This window comes from Vulpes vulpes, chromosome 12, assembly GCF_048418805.1.
Source record: "Vulpes vulpes isolate BD-2025 chromosome 12, VulVul3, whole genome shotgun sequence".
Taxonomy (NCBI): Eukaryota; Metazoa; Chordata; class Mammalia; order Carnivora; family Canidae; genus Vulpes; species Vulpes vulpes.
Window position 1 is genome coordinate 182,679,848 of NC_132791.1, and position 20,692 is coordinate 182,700,539.

The window sequence follows — 20,692 nt, forward strand, 5'->3', positions numbered from 1 at the left end:
GGGAAAGGCAGTCTTAAACAACAATACAGGGAAAACTGAATATCTACATGCAATAGAATGGAAGCTGGACTCCTACTGCACACCATATACAAAGTTAACTCAAAATGGATCAGAGACTTAAACAGAAGAGCTAAAATTACAAAACTCTTAGAAGAAAACATAGGGCAAATCTTCATGACCTTGGATTAGGCGATGATTTAAATATAACACTAAGGGATGACTGGGTCGCTCACTGGTTCAGCATCTCCCTTTAGCTCAGGGTGTGATCTCAGGATCCGCGATCGAGCCCCCCTTTGGGCTCTCTGTGAGGAGCCTGCTTCTCCCTCTGCCTGTATCTCTGCCTCTCTCTGTGTCTCTCATAAATAAATAAATCTTTAAAAAACAAACAAACAAATAGCAATAAAAGAAAACAGATTAACAGGGTCTCATCAAAATTTATTATTTATTTATTTTTTTAATTTTTATTTATTTATGATAGTCACAGAGAGAGAGAGAGAGAGAGAGAGAGACAGAGGCAGAGACACAGGCAGAGGGAGAAGGCAGGCTCCATGCACCGGGAACCTGATGTGGGATTCGATCCGGGGTCTCCAGGATCGCGCCCTGGGCCAAAGGCTGGCGCCAAACCGCTGCGCCACCCAGGGATCCCTCATCAAAATTTAAAACATTATAGGACACTATCAAGACAGTGAAACGAGAATGTAGAGAATTGGAAAAAATATTTATAAATAATACGTCTGATAAAAGATTAATACTCAAAATATATAAAGAACTCCTACAACTCAACAACAAAAATAATGAAAAAATGGCTAAAGATCTAACTAGACTTTTTCAAGAGAAGAAATAGAAATGACCAATAACCTCATGAAAAGGTGCCCAACATCGTTAGTTCTCAGGGAAATGCAAATTAGCATCACAATGAGATACTACTTCATATCCATTCAGGATGGCTATTATTAATAACAAGTGTTGGCAAAGAAGCAGAGAAATTAGAACCCTCATGCATTGTAAATGTAAAATGGTGCAGCCACTATGAGAAAAATACCAATCTGGCAGTCTCTCAAAAAGTTGAACAAGGAATTTCCATATAACCCAACAATTCTACTCCTAGGATACCTAACAGAAATGAAAACAGATTCTGATACCTGCACACCAACGTCATTGCAGCATTATTCACAAGTCAAAAGGCAGAAACAAATAAGTGTTTTTCACCAGATGAATGGGTAAACAAAATGTGATTATATACATAATGTAGTATTATTCATCCATAAAAAGGAAAGAAATTCTGATACATGCTTGCAACATGGCTGAACCCTGGATAAAACATTATGTTAAGTGAGATAAAGCCAGACAAAAAAGGACAAAAGTTGTATCATTCCATTTATATGAGATATCTTGAGTAGGGAAAGTCATAGATACATAAAGTAGAATAGAGATTACTACTGGCTGGAGGGAGAGAGAATGGGGAATTACTGCTTAATGGATACAAAATTATTTGGGTTGAGGAAAAAGTTCTCAAAATAGTGGGGACAGTTACATAATGTTGTGAATGTGCTTAATGCCACTGACCTATACACTTAAAATGGTTAAAATGCTATATTTTATGTATGTACATTTTACCACATTAAACAAATTCCAAAAACAAACTTTGGGTTTTCTCATACCTGTATGAAATGACTGAATTAGGTTTTTACAGCTAACCATTAAAGCAAGACGTGACAGATCCTTGTAAATCCATCTTAAAATTTAAAAAATCTGTAATAGGGGATCCCTGGGTGGCTCAGCGGTTTAGCGCCTGCCTTTGGCCAAGGGCACGATCCTGGAGTCCCGGGATTGAGTCCCATGTCAGGCTCCCGGCATGGAGCCTACTTCTCCCTCTGCCTGTGTCTCTCCCTCTCTCTCTCTCTTTCTATCATGAATAAATAAATAAATCTTAAAAAAAATAAAAATAAATAAAAAATCTGTAATACAAAATCTGTTCCTTTTATCTTAAAGTTTTAACAAATTAAATATTTACAGATCCTGAAATATGTTTGTGGAAAGGAAAGCAAAATTTCCCCACTTGACCAAGCTGCTTTCTTTAGCCACCTAATCAATATATATAGACATTTCTGGTTTATACAAACAAGGCAATGACCTGGTGGGTAGATGAAAATAAAGGCTTTGAATCCCTAGTTTCATCACTTACAGTACTGGTGACCCAAGGAAGTCACTTAATCTGTGTGAATCTGTTTACTTACTTACTCAAAGAAGGTAGAGTCTCCTGAAATGTATGTGCAGGCACTCTGCAACATTTTATAGACATGCAATTATTATTATTTAAGTTGATAAAAGCAGGACATGAATTGATCACTTAGTGCCCTCATCTAGTCTCATGACTAAATAGCATATGCAAGCCAACAACTCTCAAATTTGTATCTTCAGTCTATAACTCACTTCCAAACCCTAGACTCATTCATCCAAATGACTACTTGATATCTCTACTTCAGTGTTCAACAAATATCTTAAATGCAACACATCCAAAACTGAACACCTGATCTTTCTCCAAAACCTACTCTATACACAGCCTTCCCCATCTTAGCTGATGGCAATTTCATCTTTCTAGTTTCTCAGGAAAGAAACAAAAAAAAAACCTTAGTGCCAATTTTAAATTCTTTCTCTCACACCTTATATGAAATCTGCCGGGAAATGCTATTGGCTCAACCTCTAAAATACATCCAAAATCAGACCATTTCAAAGCTCCTATACACTACTACCTCGTCTAAATCATTTCTGGCCTGGATTACTACAATTGCATCTTACCTGGTCTCCTTGTTTCTCCCCTTACTTCCCTACAGTCTTTTTTCTAATAACCAGGAGCCAGAGCAGCCCAGCTAAAACTTAATCAGACCATGACTCATCTGTTCAAACCTTACAGTGGCTACACAACTCTACATAGCAGTTCTTAAAATATGATCAGGGACACGAGGTTTTGTCCAGAGAACCTTTAAGAGTGCCTACGACTGTCAAAGAATAATCCTAAAATGCCTTTTTTTTTTTTTTTTTTTTTTTGCTTTTGTCACTATCATTCTCTCATTAATCTATAGTGGAATTTTTTTTTAAGATTTTATTTATTTATACATGAGAGAGAGAGAGAGAGAGAGGCAGAAACACAGGCAGACGGAGAAGCAGGCTCCATGCAGGGAGCCTGACAGGGATGTGATACCTGGTCTCTAGGATCACGCCTTGGACTGAAGGGGGTACTAAATCGCTGAGCCACCTGGGCTGCCCTATGGTGGAGTTTTCTAGTGGAGCTACATGATGCTGACTTCAGTGCTATAATGGAATGTGTGCCTGTGTCTTGTTTTTAAAAAATAGATATGTGCCACATAAATATAAGTTCTTGATGATCTTCAATTAACTCAAGATTATAAAGGAGTCTTGGAACCAAAAAATTTGAGAACTGTTGCCCTAAGTGTTACGGTTCCCTGTTATTTCCTTGACCTCATCTCCTACTACTTTCCCCCTAGATCCCTTTTGTTCCAGGCACATTAGCCTCACTGCTGGTTCCTCTTAAATAAAACCAGGCATGCTTCCACCTTAGGGTCTTTCCTCTGGTTGTCACTTTTGCCTGCAATACTCTTCCCACAGGTATTCACGCTGGTAGTTTCCTCATCTTCAAGATGTTTTTTGTTTTTCAAGATTAATTTATTTATTTTGGAGAGAGAGCGCCTAGAGGGCAGAGGGAGAGGGAGAGAGTGAAGCACAATCAGACTCCCTGTGGAGTGTGGAGCCTGACATGTGGCTTGATCTCACCACCCCTAAGATCATGACTTGAGCTGAAATCAAGAGTCAGATGCTCAACTGACTAAGTCACCCAGGTGCCCTTCATCCTCAAGTTTTTGATCAAATGTTACCTCATCAACAAGACTTAGATTGCTCTACCCAAAACTGCAATTTGCTCCCCACTTTACCCTTCACAACACTTCAAATATTTTCTACCTTGCTTGCTCTTTTTCTGTTTCAAAGCACTTCCAACATTTTATAATTTACTTACTTATTGTATTTATTGTTTACTGTCTGTCTCTTCTTTTTATCCCAAAGATTTTATTTATTCATGAGAGAGAGGCAGAGACAGAGGCAGAGGGAGAAGCAGGCTCCATGCAGTGAGCTGATGTGGGACACAATCCCTGGACCAAGGGATCACGCCTTGAGCTGAAGGCAGATGCTCAATCGCTGAGCCACCCAACTAGAATGTAAGCTCTGTGATGGTAAGAATCTGTATAATCCACTGAGGGCCTACAATAATGGTACTTAGCATATAACAGGCATTTGATAAATGCTGTTTGAATAAACCAATGAGTACAGCTGGGTTAAAGATTTAAAATTAAAAATTTCCTCTTGTGAGAAGTCCAAAGAGAGAGATCCAAATATACAGGGAAGTTAAGTATAAGATAAAGCTGGCATTTTACATCAAGTAGAAAAATGATTTCCTAATAAATAATGTTTGGACAACTGGGTAGGCATCTGAAAAAAGTAAAATTGGATCAATTCTTCATACATTCCACCAAAGTACATTCCTGATCAAATAAAGACCTAAAAAATCATAGAAGTTCTCTATTGGAGACAAAACAAATGTTTCAGAAGTTATAAATGTAGGGGCCACCTGGGTGGCTCAGTTGGTTAGGTGTCCAATTCTGTTTCAGCTCAGGTCATGATCTTGGGGTTTTGAGATGGAGCCCTTTGTCAAGCTCTGTGCTCAGTAGAGAGTCTGCTTGGGATTCTCTCCCTCTTCCTCTGCCCCTCTTCCCTGCTATATTCACGCACATGCTCTCTGTAATAAATTAATAAATCTTTTTTAAAAAGTTATATAAAAGTAAAAAAAATTCTTCATGGAATGAATTCATGTTAGATTGGTGAAAATTTTTAACTCATTGCTCAATGAGTTAAGGAACTTAACACATATTCTATATGTGTTAGGCTTCTATACTCTATTAATCGGTAAGAAAAGGATCAATAATCTAATAGAAAAATAAGTAAATACCAACAGAGATGACAGATGTGACAAAGATTTTCTTAAGCAGTTTTATAAAAAGGTACACAACCCTACTCCTTGGTGAAATGTCAACTAAACTTATAGTGAGAAGCTGTTTTCCACTTGTTCCACTGGCAAATAAGATGTTTGATAGTAGAATGTACTGGTGAAGGTAGGAGAGAAATAGATATTCTCTTACAATGCCAGTGGCAATATAAATTGGTACAACTTTTATGAAACATATCTGGTAATCTTAAAACACTAGTCTAGCAACCTCACTTCTAAGAATTTATCATATATACGTACATACATGGGTGTCTATAAAAAGAATGGAAATAGGCCAGTCGCTGCTAGCACACACTGCTCGGTCCCGAGTGGTTCGGGGCGAGACTCCCAGCACCGTAAACAGAGTCCAAGTGGGCGGGGAACCTCCCCACGCTGCCCGCGCCTGTCCCTGCGGAGCCAAGTGTCCGGCCGCCTGGCACAGCTGTGCACGGAGGAGCAGGTGCTCTGCGTCCTGCGCCCCTGGCCCGGCCCCTCGGCGGGTGCCACGCGGACCCACAGCAGTGCGTGCGGTTCCTCCCCGCAACCCGGGGTGCGTATGGCCCCGGAGGTGGGGCGGAGAGGAGAGCCGGGGCGTGCACCTGGATCCCCTGGCCATGGCGGCGAAGGTGGACCTGAGCACCTCCACCGACTGGAAGGAGGCAAAAAGGCCCCGCCGTTGTCAGCCCTGGCCACGTGGCCTTCTCCAGAAGAGGAGCCTCCCTCCGTGCCAGCCTGTCCTCACCTTTCTGAACACCGTCTAGCCAAGTACCATAAAGACACTTCTTAAAATACATCATTGAATTCCCATTCACCCACTGCACTTTATGGCTCTGGTGCAGCCGGCTTCCTCCAGCTCAGCTTTCATGCCGGGAGCCGCTGAGAGCTTCCTCCAGGGTCAGACCTCCCCACCAAAATTCACTGCAAACATCTTTTTACAACACCTGTCTCACTGAGCTGTGAAATACTCTTGCTTCTCCAAAAAAGAAAGAAAATTAAAACGTATATTATACATCTTTTATAGAAAAATAAAACTCACTTGTGCTTAAAAAAAAGAATGGAAATAACATTTGTAAAAAGTTATTTATTGTATTTATTAAGAAACACCTTCCAATTAAGTTATGTTACGGTATTGAAAAACTTCTAAGATTCAATATATGGGAAAAGCAAAATGCATAACAGTACATATACTATGCTAGTAAAAACAAGGAAATAATGTACACAATTGCTTATAAATACATAAAATACCCTTGAGGTGATAGCCAAGAACCTGGTAACTCCGTAGGAGAGAGAATTTTCACTACGTACTGTGTGGTACCTTTAATAGTTTTAAAATATGAATGTATGGCTTTTCCAAAAACCAATTTTTACCTTTAGAAACACAAATATAATCGAATTTTAAAACTCCCATTCTAGGGCAGCCCTGGTGGCACAGCGGTTTAGCGCCACCTGCAGCCCGGGGTGTGATCCTGGAGACCTGGGATTGAGTCCCACATCGGGCTTCCTGCATGGAGCCTGCTGCTCCCTCTGCCTGTGTCTCTGCCTCTCTCTCGCTCTCTCTGAATGAATAAATAAATAAATCTTTAAAAAAAACAAAAAAACTCCCATTCTATATAAAACCATTTACAGATGCTTTTAAATACACAATATGTTTATAAGGGACTTAATTTGCTCCAATTCTTTTATTTTTTATTTATTTTTAAAAAAGATTTTATTTGTTTATTCATAAGAGAGACACAGAGAGAGAGAGAGAGAGGCAGAGACACAGGCAGAGGGAGAAGCAGGCTCCATTCAGGGAGCCCGATGTGGGACTCGATCTCCAGTCTCCAGCATCACACCCCAGGCTGCAGGCGGTGTCAAAATGCTGCACCACCGGGGCTGCCCTGCTCCAATTCTTTTAGATGTAAAACTAGAATGCCTGTACCCATCACTCTCAACTATATCCTATTTTCCACCAGAACTGAAGAGTTTGATACTTTTCCTCCTACTCAGGTTAATGGCAGGTAATGTCCAAAAACAAAACAAAACAAAACAAAAAAGTCAGACCTCTTCAAACAGAGAACTGTTTGAGTATATTCAATCAACATTTATCAAAAGCTAAGATCCATGGCTAGAAGTAACCTTGTCACACAAACCCAGATAATTACCAATTACCACCAAACCATAAAAGCTGAAGGGTGAGCCTAAAATTATTTCTATCTCACTTAAAACATTTTTGTCTTTGTCAATGATTCATCTCCAAAGGAACTCAAAAGCAAGATATAAATTTTAAAATCAAATACATCAAAAAATAAAATAAAATGAAATAAATCTTTAGACATTGGCTTTGTACCTTACACACAGAGACATGGGAAAGTTACTATGTTTGTTGTATTTAAAGAGGTAAGTAAGATTATATAAAATATTATAGCTATTTCAGAAGCCACTAAATATCTGAGATAATCTAAATTTCACGCAGCTTGGATTCAAAAGCCAGTCCCAGCGTTTGTGGTCATGTAATAACTGGTAAAACAGTTAAGCTTTCTGAGCCACATCTCTAAAAAATTAAACTTTTTTTTTTAAAGATTTTATTTATTCATTCATAGAGATGTAGAGAGAGAGAGAGAGAGAGAGAGAGGCAGAGACACAGGCAGAGGGAGAAGCAGGCTCCATGCAGAGAGCCTGACGTGGGACTCGATCCAGGGACTCCAGGATCACGCCCTGGGCTGCAGACAGCACTAAACCGCTGCGCCACCGGGGCTGCCCAAAATTAAACCTTTTTTTTTAATTAAACTTTTTTTAAGAAAAGATTTCTATTAATTTATTCATGAGAGACACAGAGAGAGAAAGGCAGAGACATAGGCAGAGGGAGAAGCAGTCTCCACTCAAAAAGCCTGATGTGGGACTCGATCCTGGAATCACACCCCGAGCTGAAGGCAGATGCTCAACCGATGAACCCCAGGTGTCCCTCATTAATTATTTTTAAATATATTTTGAAGTGAATTTCTTTTGAAGACTTTTTTTTTTTTTTTTTAGATTTATTTATTTATTTATGATAGAGAGAGAGAGGCAGAGACACAGGCAGAGGGAGAAGCAGGCTCCATGCCAGGAGCCTGACATGGGACTCGATTCCGGGACTCCAGGATCGTGCCCTGGGCCAAAGGCAGGCGCTAAACCGCTGAGCCACCCAGGGATCCCTCTTTTGAAGACTTTTGATATGCTGTGACATATGCCAGTTAATTAGTCGTAGCCTCTCTTAGGTTTTTCTAAGTTTATGTACAAATTTTTTAAAACAAAAAAAATATTTATTTATAAGAGACACACATAGAGAGAGAGGCAGAGACATAGGCAGAGCGGGGAGCCTGATGCGGCACTTGATCCCAGGACCCCAGGATCCCAACCTGAGCCAAAGGCAGATGCTCAACCACTGAGACACCCAGGTGTCCCAAGTTTATGTACAAATTTCACTGTCAAGTTGATTCAAAAAATTTTTTTTGTTTGAATGGAGTACAATTAATTTGTGTCTGTGCAGATAAAAGATACATTTGATGTAAGAAATAAAAAATTCTCTCAAATGCTTGCAGTTGCTTCACTGGGTCTAAAAATTTAGCTTTCTTATCATATAACCAAGAGACACTATGTCTAAGGTCCTGAATCCCCCTTATGGTCTGTTCTGCATAAGCCACTATCCAAAGCCTACATGGGCATTATTTATGGGGATTTCCCGCTTTTGGAGTTATTCTCATAAATGTTTGATGCTGGATAGTACATGATGCTTTCCAGAAAAGCATTCATGAGCTACCTAGAGTCCCGGTTAAAGGAGAACGTTCACTACTATCTGTCTCCCTCCACCTCATTTCCCTAAAGTCATTAAATACTTTGTGACCCACTCTCAGTACTGACTATATGTGGCTTTATTTAGTTTTATTTAAATACAATAATCACCAGTGAAAAACTAACATTCAAACAGGTAGAACAGAACACTGACAATAATATTTCCCTCTGCTCCTCCATACCAGCCTCCTACTTTCCCCATTCTGAATCTTGTCTTTTATCATCCCCATGCTACTTGAAAGTAGACACTTCAGCATCTGAGGTCATGTCTAGAGTCCCTGTTTACAGTCGAATTTGTAACTGTCCTACATTCAGGATCGGCATGTTACTGCGCAGAGCCTGCAAGTGGCAGTTTCAGTTTTCACCATAGCAGCAGGTCAGGCTATATTTAACATGTACCCTCTTCTCTGCTGAAAGGCTGCAGCTGCAGCTCTGTTAGTTTGTGAACAAAAGAGGACAAGTGGGAATTGAGGGATTCTAATGGAAAGCTGTAAATGGATTCAGCTCAGTCACAAATTAAATGGCCTGTATTTAAAGGTCAAAGGCAGTCTAGTTTAACAATATTATAATCTTAATTAAATGCTTAAAACACAGCAGTGACAATTTCTATATTTCTGTACTGTTTTAACGTATATCGTTTGGTCCAAAGACTGGGACATACACACTATAATGAATGGAAATGTTTAGGAAAATTACAATTCCAGGAATACGAAGTGTAACAAGTAAAAACTTATCGATAATTTTATGGATGTAGAGAGCACAATTTTCAAGCAGGGGCAATAGTACACCTAGATAGCAAAGAAATAAGAAGTATCAAAAGAACTTTGAATAATGCCCTAATTGGGTAAGAGATATTACAGCCTTCCAAGAGGACTTCTTGAAAGAAAACATCCCTTGGTAAAAATCAGTATTCTGCTGTTGTTATTCCCCCAAAGAATACACCTTGGGAAGAGACCCACACTACACTGAAACAGACTGTTCTTAGCTTGGAAGATTGATATGAGGGGCCAAAATCACCCCAAGGAGACTGAACAAGGATAATTGTAAAGTTTAGTGCTGGATTCCAAAAACAACATATGCAAAAAACAAGGGGGTAGGGAGTGGGGAGAGAAAGGATGTGATTTAGCAGTATTTATGACTCACTAAATTAACATTAAATGGAGCTAAGAAAATCCACTGACCTCAGACCATATTGATAAAATAAAGCCTTCTGAACAAGGAAGGTAACAGTTCCAATCCACTCTGAGCTGGCTAAGAGTGTGCCCTTCTAGATACTGCACTACAAAAAGGAACTAAAACATCAAGGTCGAGCAGAGGTGGGTGAGGAAGAGGGACAGATGAAGTCGCTAGAGTGTTTTTAAGAAAGAGAAAGAGATCAAGATTTCATAAATGTGAAGGTCTATTACAAGGATTAGGTTTGTTCTACATGATTCCAGAGGCATCAGAGACCACATAAAATATGGGCAACGAGAACTCAAAAGGCCCTGAGATGTTGCAAAGAAGGTGAAGAGGAAGACACACAGAGGAATAAGGATACCAGAGTATGAACTCCAGGGTGAAAGAGAATGGACCAGAGAGCCTTTAAAACTTCTGAGAATTGGGCAGCCCTGGTGGCTCAGCTGTTTAGCGCCGCCTTCAGCCTCGCATGTGATCCTGGATACCCAGGATTGAGTCCCACATCAGGCTTCCTGCATGGAGTCTGCTTCTCCCTCTGCCTCTCTCTCTCTGTCTCTCATGAATAAATAAATTTAAAAAATCTTTAAAAAAGTAAGTTGGAAACGTGTGTTAATAACAAAATTAAAAAAAAAAAAACACTTCTGAGAATCTTTTTTTTTTTTTTTTTTTTGAGAGACAGAGTAAGAGTGGAGGAGGAGAGGAAGAGAGGAAGCAGACTCCCCACTGAGCGGGAAGCCCAACGTGGGGCTTGATCTCATGATTCTGAGATCAGGACTTGAGCTGAAATCAACAGTCAGGCATAATTGACTGAGTCATCCAAGGCATCCCTGGGAATCTATAATCTTAAGATTGTCCTGGCCCCTCTGACAAAAGAGGTTCTACAGAGAAAATGGCAGTTTTTTTTTCAACATATTCTGATTGCTCTACATCTGCAGTCTCATTTCATAGACCAATGAGAAACATGACTGCAGATACAGGAAAAATACCTGAAGTACTGAATTAGGAGCCAAGAGACAAGTTTTAGTCTTTATATGCTATTAACTGTGTGTTACCCTGGACGAACACCACAGACTCTGTAAAACTCAGATTATTCAACTATAAAATGAGAGTTGTATTATTACTATTTTTTACAGATTTTATTTATTCATGAGACACACAGAGAGAAGGCAGAGACCCAGGCAGAGGGAGAAGCAGGCTCCTCGCAGGGAGCCTGATGTGGGACTCAATCCTGGAAATCTGGGATCACATCCTGAGCCGAAGGCAGACGCTCAACCTCTGAGCCACCGAGGTGTCCTGAGGGAGTTGTATTAGAGGTATTTCTATCATCTGTTAAGTCTTCAACTTTTTTTTTTAAAGGTTTTATTTATTTATTCATGAGAGACACACAGAGAGAGGCAGAGATGCAGACAGAGGGAGAAGCAGGCTTCCCGAGGGGAATCTGATGTAGGACTTAGTCCCAGGAACCTGGGATCACAACCTGAGCCAAGGCAGATGCTCAACCACTGAGCCACCTAGGTGTCCCAAGTCTTCAATTTCTGAGGTGAGGTACACTAATATCTTCTCTGTTAAATGTCACTGAACTGTGTTAATGTCCACATTTCTAAAAATAAGAGTCAAGTAATAATTGGATGATTACTGACTCCATCTATTTAAAAATGCAAAATAAAAAGAATATTTTATCTTTAATCTTTTAAAATCTTTAATGTGATCTTAATATATTTTTATTAAAAAAATTTTTTTTATTATTTTTTCTAGAGGGAGGTGAGAGAGAGAGAAAACACAAGTACAGGAGGAGGAGAAGGGGAAAGGAGAGAGAGAGAGAGAGAGAGAGAGAGAACCTTAAGCAGGCTCTACACCCACCGTGATGCACGACACAGCCTTGATATCGTGAGCCTGAGATTATGACCTGAGCTGAAATCAAGAGTTGGACACTTAACTGAGCCACCCAGGTGCCCTAAAACAGAAATATGATTAACAAAATTTCTTAAAACTAGATGGTAAATATATATATTTTAAAGATTTATTTATTTATTTATGATAAACATAGAGAGAAAGAGAGGCAGAGACACAGGAGGAGGGAGAAGCAGGCTCCATGCCGGGAGCCCGATGTGGGACTCGATCCCGGGACTCCAGGATCACGCCCTGGGCCAAAGGCAGGTGTTAAACCGCTGAGCCACCCAGGGATCCCCGATGGTAAATATATTTAACTAGTATAACACAAATTAAAATAATTGTGTCCTCCAGTTGTAGAGTGGAAATTACTTTGTACTTAATATAGAAATATATAGAAAAGTTAATATAAAACCTGAGCTTAGGCTAACTGCAAAGTTCACCTAAGTGCTTCTAATCATTTATGGTGTGTTTTATGGCTTCCTTTCATTTATTTTTATTTTTAAAGATTTTATTTATCTGAGAGAAAGAGCATGAGGGGTGGGGAGGGGCAGAGGAAGAGGGAGAAGCAGACTCCCCACTGAGCTGGGAGCCCGATATGGGGCTTGATCCTAGGACCCTGAAATTATGACCTGAGCCGGAGGCAGATGGTTAACGGACTGAGCCACCCAGGTGCCCCTATGGCTTCCTTTTAAAGCTAACCAAAAGGGAACATTCAAGTGCTATGAAGTTTCAGATGTTGTTGTTTTTCAGTGAATTTGTATTAAAACTTTGCAAAATTGTAGGATTAAGTACCTAGAATTTTACCTTCAAAGGCATATCAAAATAACATCAATGAGTCAGCTGGCAAATATTATACATCTAATAATCCAAGATGCCCAGGAGTGCATTTTAATTCCTCCCCCTTTAAATACTGCTAGAACCAATGGCAATGAGAGGACTCAACAGATCTTCTGTAGGGCTACAATCTGGGAACTTTTCTTGACTGTGTGGCCTCTATAATGAATGGAACAAATATGAAAAAAATTTTATACCTGCCCTCATAGGCCTCATATTTCCAGATTCTTTGTTTTGGCAACATATTATCACATATTCAAAGGGTAAAATAAAATTTTCATAAAACCTTTCCAGAAGTTCCAATTTGTTGCCCCCAAAATATCAAACTCTGATAAATTGGAAAAAGCAGTTCCACTACCTTTGGTCCCTTTTTAGGAGGAAAAAAATCTTCATTTGGAAAGAAAGTGAGCTGGAATACACTTTGAGGTGTGCTCAATAAATCTCGTGTCTTTAGTTCCATCACAAATGGGTGGCAGGTTATCTATCACTCAAGGTCTTGCTTTGTCTCAGGATTAAAATTCTAATTATAAACCTTAAAAGCACAGTGAATAGTCTAAAACTGCTAAAAGAATGAATAAGGAACATTTTAAAAGTATGTATATTTGGAAAAGCCTTATTTTAAATTTGTTTTGTATAACAGAAATCTCCTCTTTACCTGTTGTTCACCGTTATTAAGTAGGCAGTGACACTTATGCCAGCTATACAAAAAGAGAACAGCAAGACACAATACCAGAGCGCTCTCAAGTACTCCCAACACAATTGTGATAGATCAGATACAGTTGTGAACATGTGTTCATGCAGTGAAGTTCGGCACACATGTTCCTCTATGAATTAAAGAAAAAAATAAAAAGTTCAAGGGATCTCCTTTAGCACAGAGTTCTAACCATCATGGCCTGCTGCTGCTGGAGGCAACTATATAGTACTGCATGAAAAAAGATTGACTAAAAAGATCTGATTCCAGTTTCAACTCCGCTCCTTACCAGTTGTGTGACCTTCAGAAAGTCCAATTCTCTAAATGATCACTATCTCAGAGACAGAGGATTAATAAGGATTAAAAGAAATAATAGGAAAATACTATGTAAATTGTAGGTGTTGCTTCAATTTACACATACACAATTGACTCCTGAATAACATGGGTTTTGGGGCACCAGGGTGGGTCAGTTGGTTGAGCACCTGACTCTTGGTTTTGGCTCAGGTCATGATCTCATGAGCTGTGGGATGGAGCCCTCTGTCAGGCTCCACACAAAGATTCTCTCCCTCTACCTCATACACACACTCTCTCTCTCAAATCTTTTTAAATTTTATTTATTTGTGAGAGAGAAGGAACACGATGGGTGGGAGAGGAAGAGACAGAGGGACAAGCAGATTCCCCACTGAGCAGGGAGCCCAACGCTGGGTTCAATTCCAGGACCCTGAGATCATGACCTGAGCTGAAAGCAGATGCTTAATGGACTGAGCCACTCAGGTGTCCCTTCCTTATGATTTTCTTAATAACCATTTTCTTTTCTCTAGCTTACTTTACTGTAAGTATATAGTATAAAATACATATAACATATAAAATGTGTTAATTGATTGTTAATGTTATCAGTAAGGCTTCTAACCAACAGTAGACTATTAATAGTTAAGTTTTTGGGGAACTGACAGTTTTAAGCCAATTTTTTGACTGAGGGTGGGTGTACCTAACTCCCAAGGTGTTCAAGGGCTAACTGTACTTTCTGTTTACACAGAAATGACTTGGCACATCCCATCGTGGCTTTGAGAGCCATCTTTTACTATGCCATTTGCCCTCCAGCCATTAAGGTGAATCGTGCTTTCCCAGACACAGCTCTGTTTCTACTTATGTTGCCTGATTTGCCCTCTGATATTCATTTACTGAAAACACATACTCATACTCTAAGACCTGGCTCAAATATCATCTCCTCAAGGAAGTTTTGAAGAATCTTTTTTTTTTTTTTTTTTAAAGTAAGTTCTAGGTCTACTGTGGAGCTCAAACTCATGACCCTGAGGTCAGGAGTCCTAAGCTCTACCAACTAAGCCAGCCAGTTGCCCCACTACTGAATCTTTCTAATGGAATCTGTCCCATCTCTCTGATGATCTCCTAATGTGCTTCTTTTAGACCTTGACTGTAAGTGACTCAGGCCTACTATACTGTGTAGTCAGTCATGTACTGATCTGGTGGAAGCCCTGGGCAGTGGGGATGCTTTATTTTATTTACCTTCCTTCCCCTTATGCTTGGTATTTGGGATTTAATACCAGCTTTGCAACTAAGTAGTAAATTCAGCTTCTCCAGATGTATAAAAGAGATGGCTGACTTAGAATCACTATTCTCTACAGAAAAAACAGAATCAGAGAGAGAATTAAAATTCTATATCCATGTTTTTAGAGTCTTTACAACTTTCATATTGAACACTTACAGGTAGTTTTCACTGAATTTCTATTTAGACAAAATTTCACTACCATATAAAAGATAAAGCCAAGAACAAACTCTAAAATTATTACCTGAAAATACTTTCTTGGGGAATTTTCAATTACTGAAATAACTAATATTCCAGAGTTTGTTCTCTAATTTAAAAACAGGGATCCATCTGCCAACTTACTACATTTATATAAATAGCTTTTTATCTTGGTGCCGACAGCTGTGCCAGCTACAGTCAACCAGTCTGGTCTTGTACCATTACCACTATCTGACTCAGCAAGCTGGCAGGGCCACAGAGGAACAAGTTCTTTACTTGTGTGAGTCTCCTCAAGGACAGGAATTCTATCTAAACACATTCCTGGTATTCCCAGCATCTAAACTCTGTGCCTTCCAAACAGATGCCATTCAGCAATATTTATTGAATTCCATTCTCCAGGCACTGTGACTTCATCACACATTCTGAAAGAAAAGATGCCCAATCAATTTCATGTCCTTAGTTCCATTACAAATGGGTAACAGGTTATCATTCAAGGTCTCATCCTTTGCAACAGGTATTAGTGGTAAAACAGACTTTAAAGCATAGATTTTCATGTCTGCATGAAACTATATTAACATATTTCTAGTAACAACAACCATTAAAAAAAAAAAAAGCCCAATCACATGCCATATACCAGTAAGCAATCCATGGTGACCTTTTTAGGACTATCAGAGAAGGAAGTTTCCGAATCTTCATTGCTTCAAGAACATAAAGATAAACTTACCATCATCTAAAGTGATGTCCTGTAGACCAATTGTTGAAAAGTTAGGTTCCTGCTCTTCAGGTTCAGGCTTAATGTTCACAGTTGCCTCATCAGGTGGAAATGAAGCTGGATCACACAAATTGTGACATATTAAGGATGAAGGTGCAGAAAGACCTCCCTGGCCTGTACTTTGTGCTTGCGTTGAGTGCTGTCCAGAATGCATTCTGGTGGTTAGAGACGGTGATGAGGCAGTTCCTGAGCTAGGAGATTGGTAAGGCATAGGCTGTAGCTGAGGAGATGGTGGCCCAGAAAGTGGTGAACTAGCCAGGGGATGAGAGGCTGCTGGGGAAGCTGTTGTAGCAGACCCTGAATGTGAAGGACCATATGTAATGGGTTGTAACTGAGGGGAAGGCTGGCCTGTGACCTGGTCAGTCCCTGGAGAAGAAAGAGATCTTTGTCCTGTGTTCGAACAATGGTATCCCAATGACTGCAGGTGAGGCAGGGTCTGCACCGAGTGAGGTGTGTGAGCTAAAAGATGTCCTGTTGGGCCTGAATTTGAAGAATGAAAAGGTATGGATGATGGCGGTTGACAGCCAAGATTTATTAAAGTAGGAAGAGCTGCATCCTGTGGAAACAAAACCGGATCAAATTCTTGACTAGAGGCAGCATTAACTGGAAGACAAGTTGGTCCGTTGTACACATTAGTTTGCATAGGCTGATAGGAAGACCCCACAGGAGGTGTTGGTGTGACTTGAAAAGGCTGGTGCATGATTGAAGAAGGTATCATTTGCTGTTCTTTACCAGCACTTTCATCCCTACACTGCAACTGTGGCAGATGACATGAAGTTACCATGGATGCATATGTTTGCTGGACGGGACAAACCAAGCTTCTCTGTGTTGACAGTACACTATCATGTGGGTGTCCTGTGTCTGAGGAAGGTCTCTGGGTTTGGGCAGGATGAGGCACAGACAATGCTGGAACTGAAGACAAGTCAACCTCTTCTTTGTGTTCTTGCTTCATCAAAACTAAAAAGAAAATGATTAAAACAAATATTATTACATAATATATACAATGATTATGAAAGGCCTTCATTCTAGGCTACATAACTATAAGGATGCATCCAAGCCAGGGGTTAAAAGTTCAAATGTCTTCAGAGAAGTCAAATACTATAAAATATGTGAAGTCAATAAGCAAAAGACAACAGGGAGTAGAGTTCTTGCTCTAGAAGTATTCAAGTTAAAAAAACAGTAATACTTCATAGAGCTTTATGAAGTGAAGTGGAAAGATCTCTAAAACATTCCTAAATAACAAAAAAAGTGAGTTGCAGAACAATGTATACATATCAAAATTCTTATAAAGTATCATGTCGGGCTCCCTGCATGGAGCCTGCTTCTCCCTCTGCCTGTGTCTCTGCCTGTCTCTCTCTCTGTGTCTCTCATGAATAAATAAAATCTTAAAATAAATAAAAGTATCATTTGTGTATATATACTAACGCATAATACATGTACACATGTTTTTGCTTATATAGGTATTGATACCTCCAGAAAGATGTCATGAAACTGGTAACTGCTGGAAATGGAAACTAGGTGACTAGGGAATAACAGCAGGAGCCAGATTTACTTCTTTTTTTTTTTTTTTTTTTTAAGATTTCATTTATTTATTCATAAGAGACACAAGAGAGAGGGGGACATAGGCAGAGGGAGAAGCAGGCTTCCTGCAGGGAGCCCAATGTGGGACTTGATCCCTGGATCACAGGAACACAACCTGAACCAAAGGCTCAGGTTAACTAAAGGCTTAACTGAGTCACCCAGGTGCCCCAGATTTACTATTTATTTATTTATTTATTTATTTATTTATTTATTTATTTATTCATTCATTCATTCATTCATTCATGAAAGACACAGAGAGAGAGAGGCAGAGACACAGGTAGAGGGAGAAGTAGGCTCATGAAGGGAGCCCGATGAGGGACTCGATCCCGGGACTCCAGGATCACACCTTGCGCTAAAGGCAGGCACCAAACGGCTGAGCCACCCAGGGATTCCCCATGGATTTACTTTCTATTCTATGAAAGTTTTTATATATTTTTTAGTGTTTTCAACCTGGTATATATACTATATATTCAAAAATAAATGATTTTTTAAAAAAATAAATGATTTTATAAAACCCTCCAAAACTCTATGGCCTAGTAAAAGCCTTGAATTTTAAGGAGCACCTGGGTGGCTCAGTTTAAGTTGCTGCCCCCCCCCCTTTTTTTGATTATTTATTTATTCATGAGAGACACGAGAGAGGCAGAGACATAGGCAGAGGGAGAAGCAGGCTCCATGCAGGGAGCCCAATGTGGGACTCAATCCTGAGACTCCAGGATCATGCCCTGAGCTGGAAGGTAAACACGTTTAATCGCTGAGTCACCCAGACATCCCAAGTGGCTGCCTTTGGATCAGGACATGATCTCAGAGTCCTGAGATCAGTCCTAGATTGGACTCCCTGCTCAGTGGGAATCTAGTTCTTCCTTTCTCTCTGCTGCTCCCCATTTGTGCTCTCTTGCTTGCGTGCTCTCTCTCTCTCTCAAATAAATAAATGAAATCTTAAAAACAAAAACAAGACCAAAAACCTTGAATTTGAGACCTCTGGTGGTACCTACCAGTCACCTATTTTTCATGTTGTACCATATACCAGAGATCTAATCTAATCTTCATAGAGCTTCTAGTTTACAATGATCTTCACATATACCTCATCTGATCTTCAATCACCAACAGATACAAATTGCATGAGGAATATGAAGGATCAATAAAAGGCTCAAACTGTTTGAGCTAATAAACTAATTCAACAAAGCTGTAGGACACAAAATCAGCATGTAGAAATCAGTTATCTTCCTATAAACTAGCAATAAACAATCTGAGAAGGAAACTGAGAAAATGATTTCATTTACAATAGAATCAAAAAATAATACTAAACAAATTTGTAGAAATGAATGCATTTTGCTTATTTTAAAGTTTATCAAAACTAAACCATCAGTTAATTTTTTGTGTGTCAAACAACAGATTTCATTTCTCTTGGGAAATACTTCAGTCCACTTTTCTAAAAATTATCTACTTTATCCTCCTATTAAAGTGCTAAAGTTCCTCTAAAAATAATTTTCCTGGGCTGAACATCCTGACTCTTGATTCCATTTTTTTAAAGGATTTTATTTATTTATTCTTGAAAGGCACAGAGACAGAGGCAGAGACAAAGGCAGAGAGAGAAGCAGGTTCCCTACAGGGAGTTTGATGAGGAGCTCCTTCCCTGGACCCCAGGTCATGACCTGAGCCAAAGGCAGACGCTTAATCACTGAGCCACCCAGGTGCCCCCAGCAATGTTTTCTTTTTGCAGAAATAGACCCATCCTAAAATTTGGTTTCAGTTCAGGTTGTGATCTCAGGGTCCTGGGATCGAGCCCCATGCTCAGGTCTGCTTGTCCCTCTCCCTCCCCCCTCTCCCTCCGCCCTGCTCTTGCTCGATTTCTCTAAAATCAAATCTTAAAAATAAAAATAATTTTCTTGAAATTGTATCTCTTTGTTCCTTCCACGTTTACACTACCTTAAACTAACATTAAAAATTTCAAGATCTTCACTAAAACGTAAGTACTTCATTCTAGGTCAAAATAACAATGAGAACCAAAGCATAGTGAAACCTCATCTGACTATTTATTTTCTATTTTTCTTTAAAGATATTATTTGAGAGAGAAAGAGAGAGCACAAGCAAGGGTGAAGGGCAGAGGGACAAGCAGACTCTCTGATAAGTAGGGAGCTGGAAGTGGAGCTCCATCCCAGGACTCCAGGATCATGACCTGAGCCACTTAACCTGAGACACCAAGGCACCCCCTCATCAGATCATCTACTGAAACCTTGCCAAGTACAAGTCTCTTCACATAAGCATGGTCTCAATTGGAGGATATGAAAGTATGTAAAAATTAAAATAGCCTTAATAGTATGTTTATTATAGAGTAGGTAATTAACAGAGCACTTGTGTGGGAGTGCATCTGAACTTGACACTTTTTTTTTTTTAAACACAACTACCTACTTATGTGACCAAATCAAATTATACTCCTTATTTATTTATTCATGAGAGGCACACATACAGAGAGAGGCAGAGACACAGGCAGAGGGAGAAGCAGGCGCCATCCAAGGAGCCCGATGCGGGACTGGATCCCGGGACTCCAGGATCACACCCTGGGCCAAAGGCAGGAGCCAAACCGCTGAGCCACCCAGGGATCCCGACACTTTTCTCTAGTGTCCTAGCAAGAACAGAATGAGCTCATTATTCACCTGTGTTAGTCTCTAAATCTGCCAAGTGACACATGAGTACACCCTTAATTAACAAGACAACCCTTAAAACAGAGAGAAAGCATATCACCAGTCTTATTGCTTCTGCCCCAATGCTAACATTCCTAAACCAGGCCTGTCTCCAGTTTCTCATTCTTGCCCAGGTATTCCTTTGTTTGTTTTTTCCTTTTTTAAGATTTAGATTCAATTTACCAACATATAGTATAATACCCAGTGCTCATCCCATCAAGTGCCCTTAGTGCCCGTCACCCATTGCCCAGGTATTTCAAATATGGTTCACTGTGCCCAACAACTCTGACCTCTGACTTAATTTTCTTTTGACTCTGGCACAATTAGAACTTTCTACCTGTACTACTACTGGATTCTATTTCCTTCTTCTACTTTAGCTTCTACTCTGGTCCCAAGGCACAGTAAATGCCATACCCAGAATGACATTTTCATGTAA

General features: G+C 39.8%; 1 protein-coding gene across 2 annotated transcripts in view; it reads right to left on the reverse strand.

The window, feature by feature from the left end:
- Window positions 1–20,692, reverse strand: part of NFATC3 (nuclear factor of activated T cells 3) — a 137,720-nt gene that overhangs the window by 16,247 nt on the left and 100,781 nt on the right. For both annotated transcript variants that reach the window (XM_026011549.2, XM_026011550.2), the window contains exon 9: window positions 15,947–16,951. In XM_026011549.2, coding sequence (XP_025867334.1) covers window positions 15,947–16,951 — 1,005 coding nt within the window. The remainder of the gene's footprint in view (window positions 1–15,946; window positions 16,952–20,692) is intronic.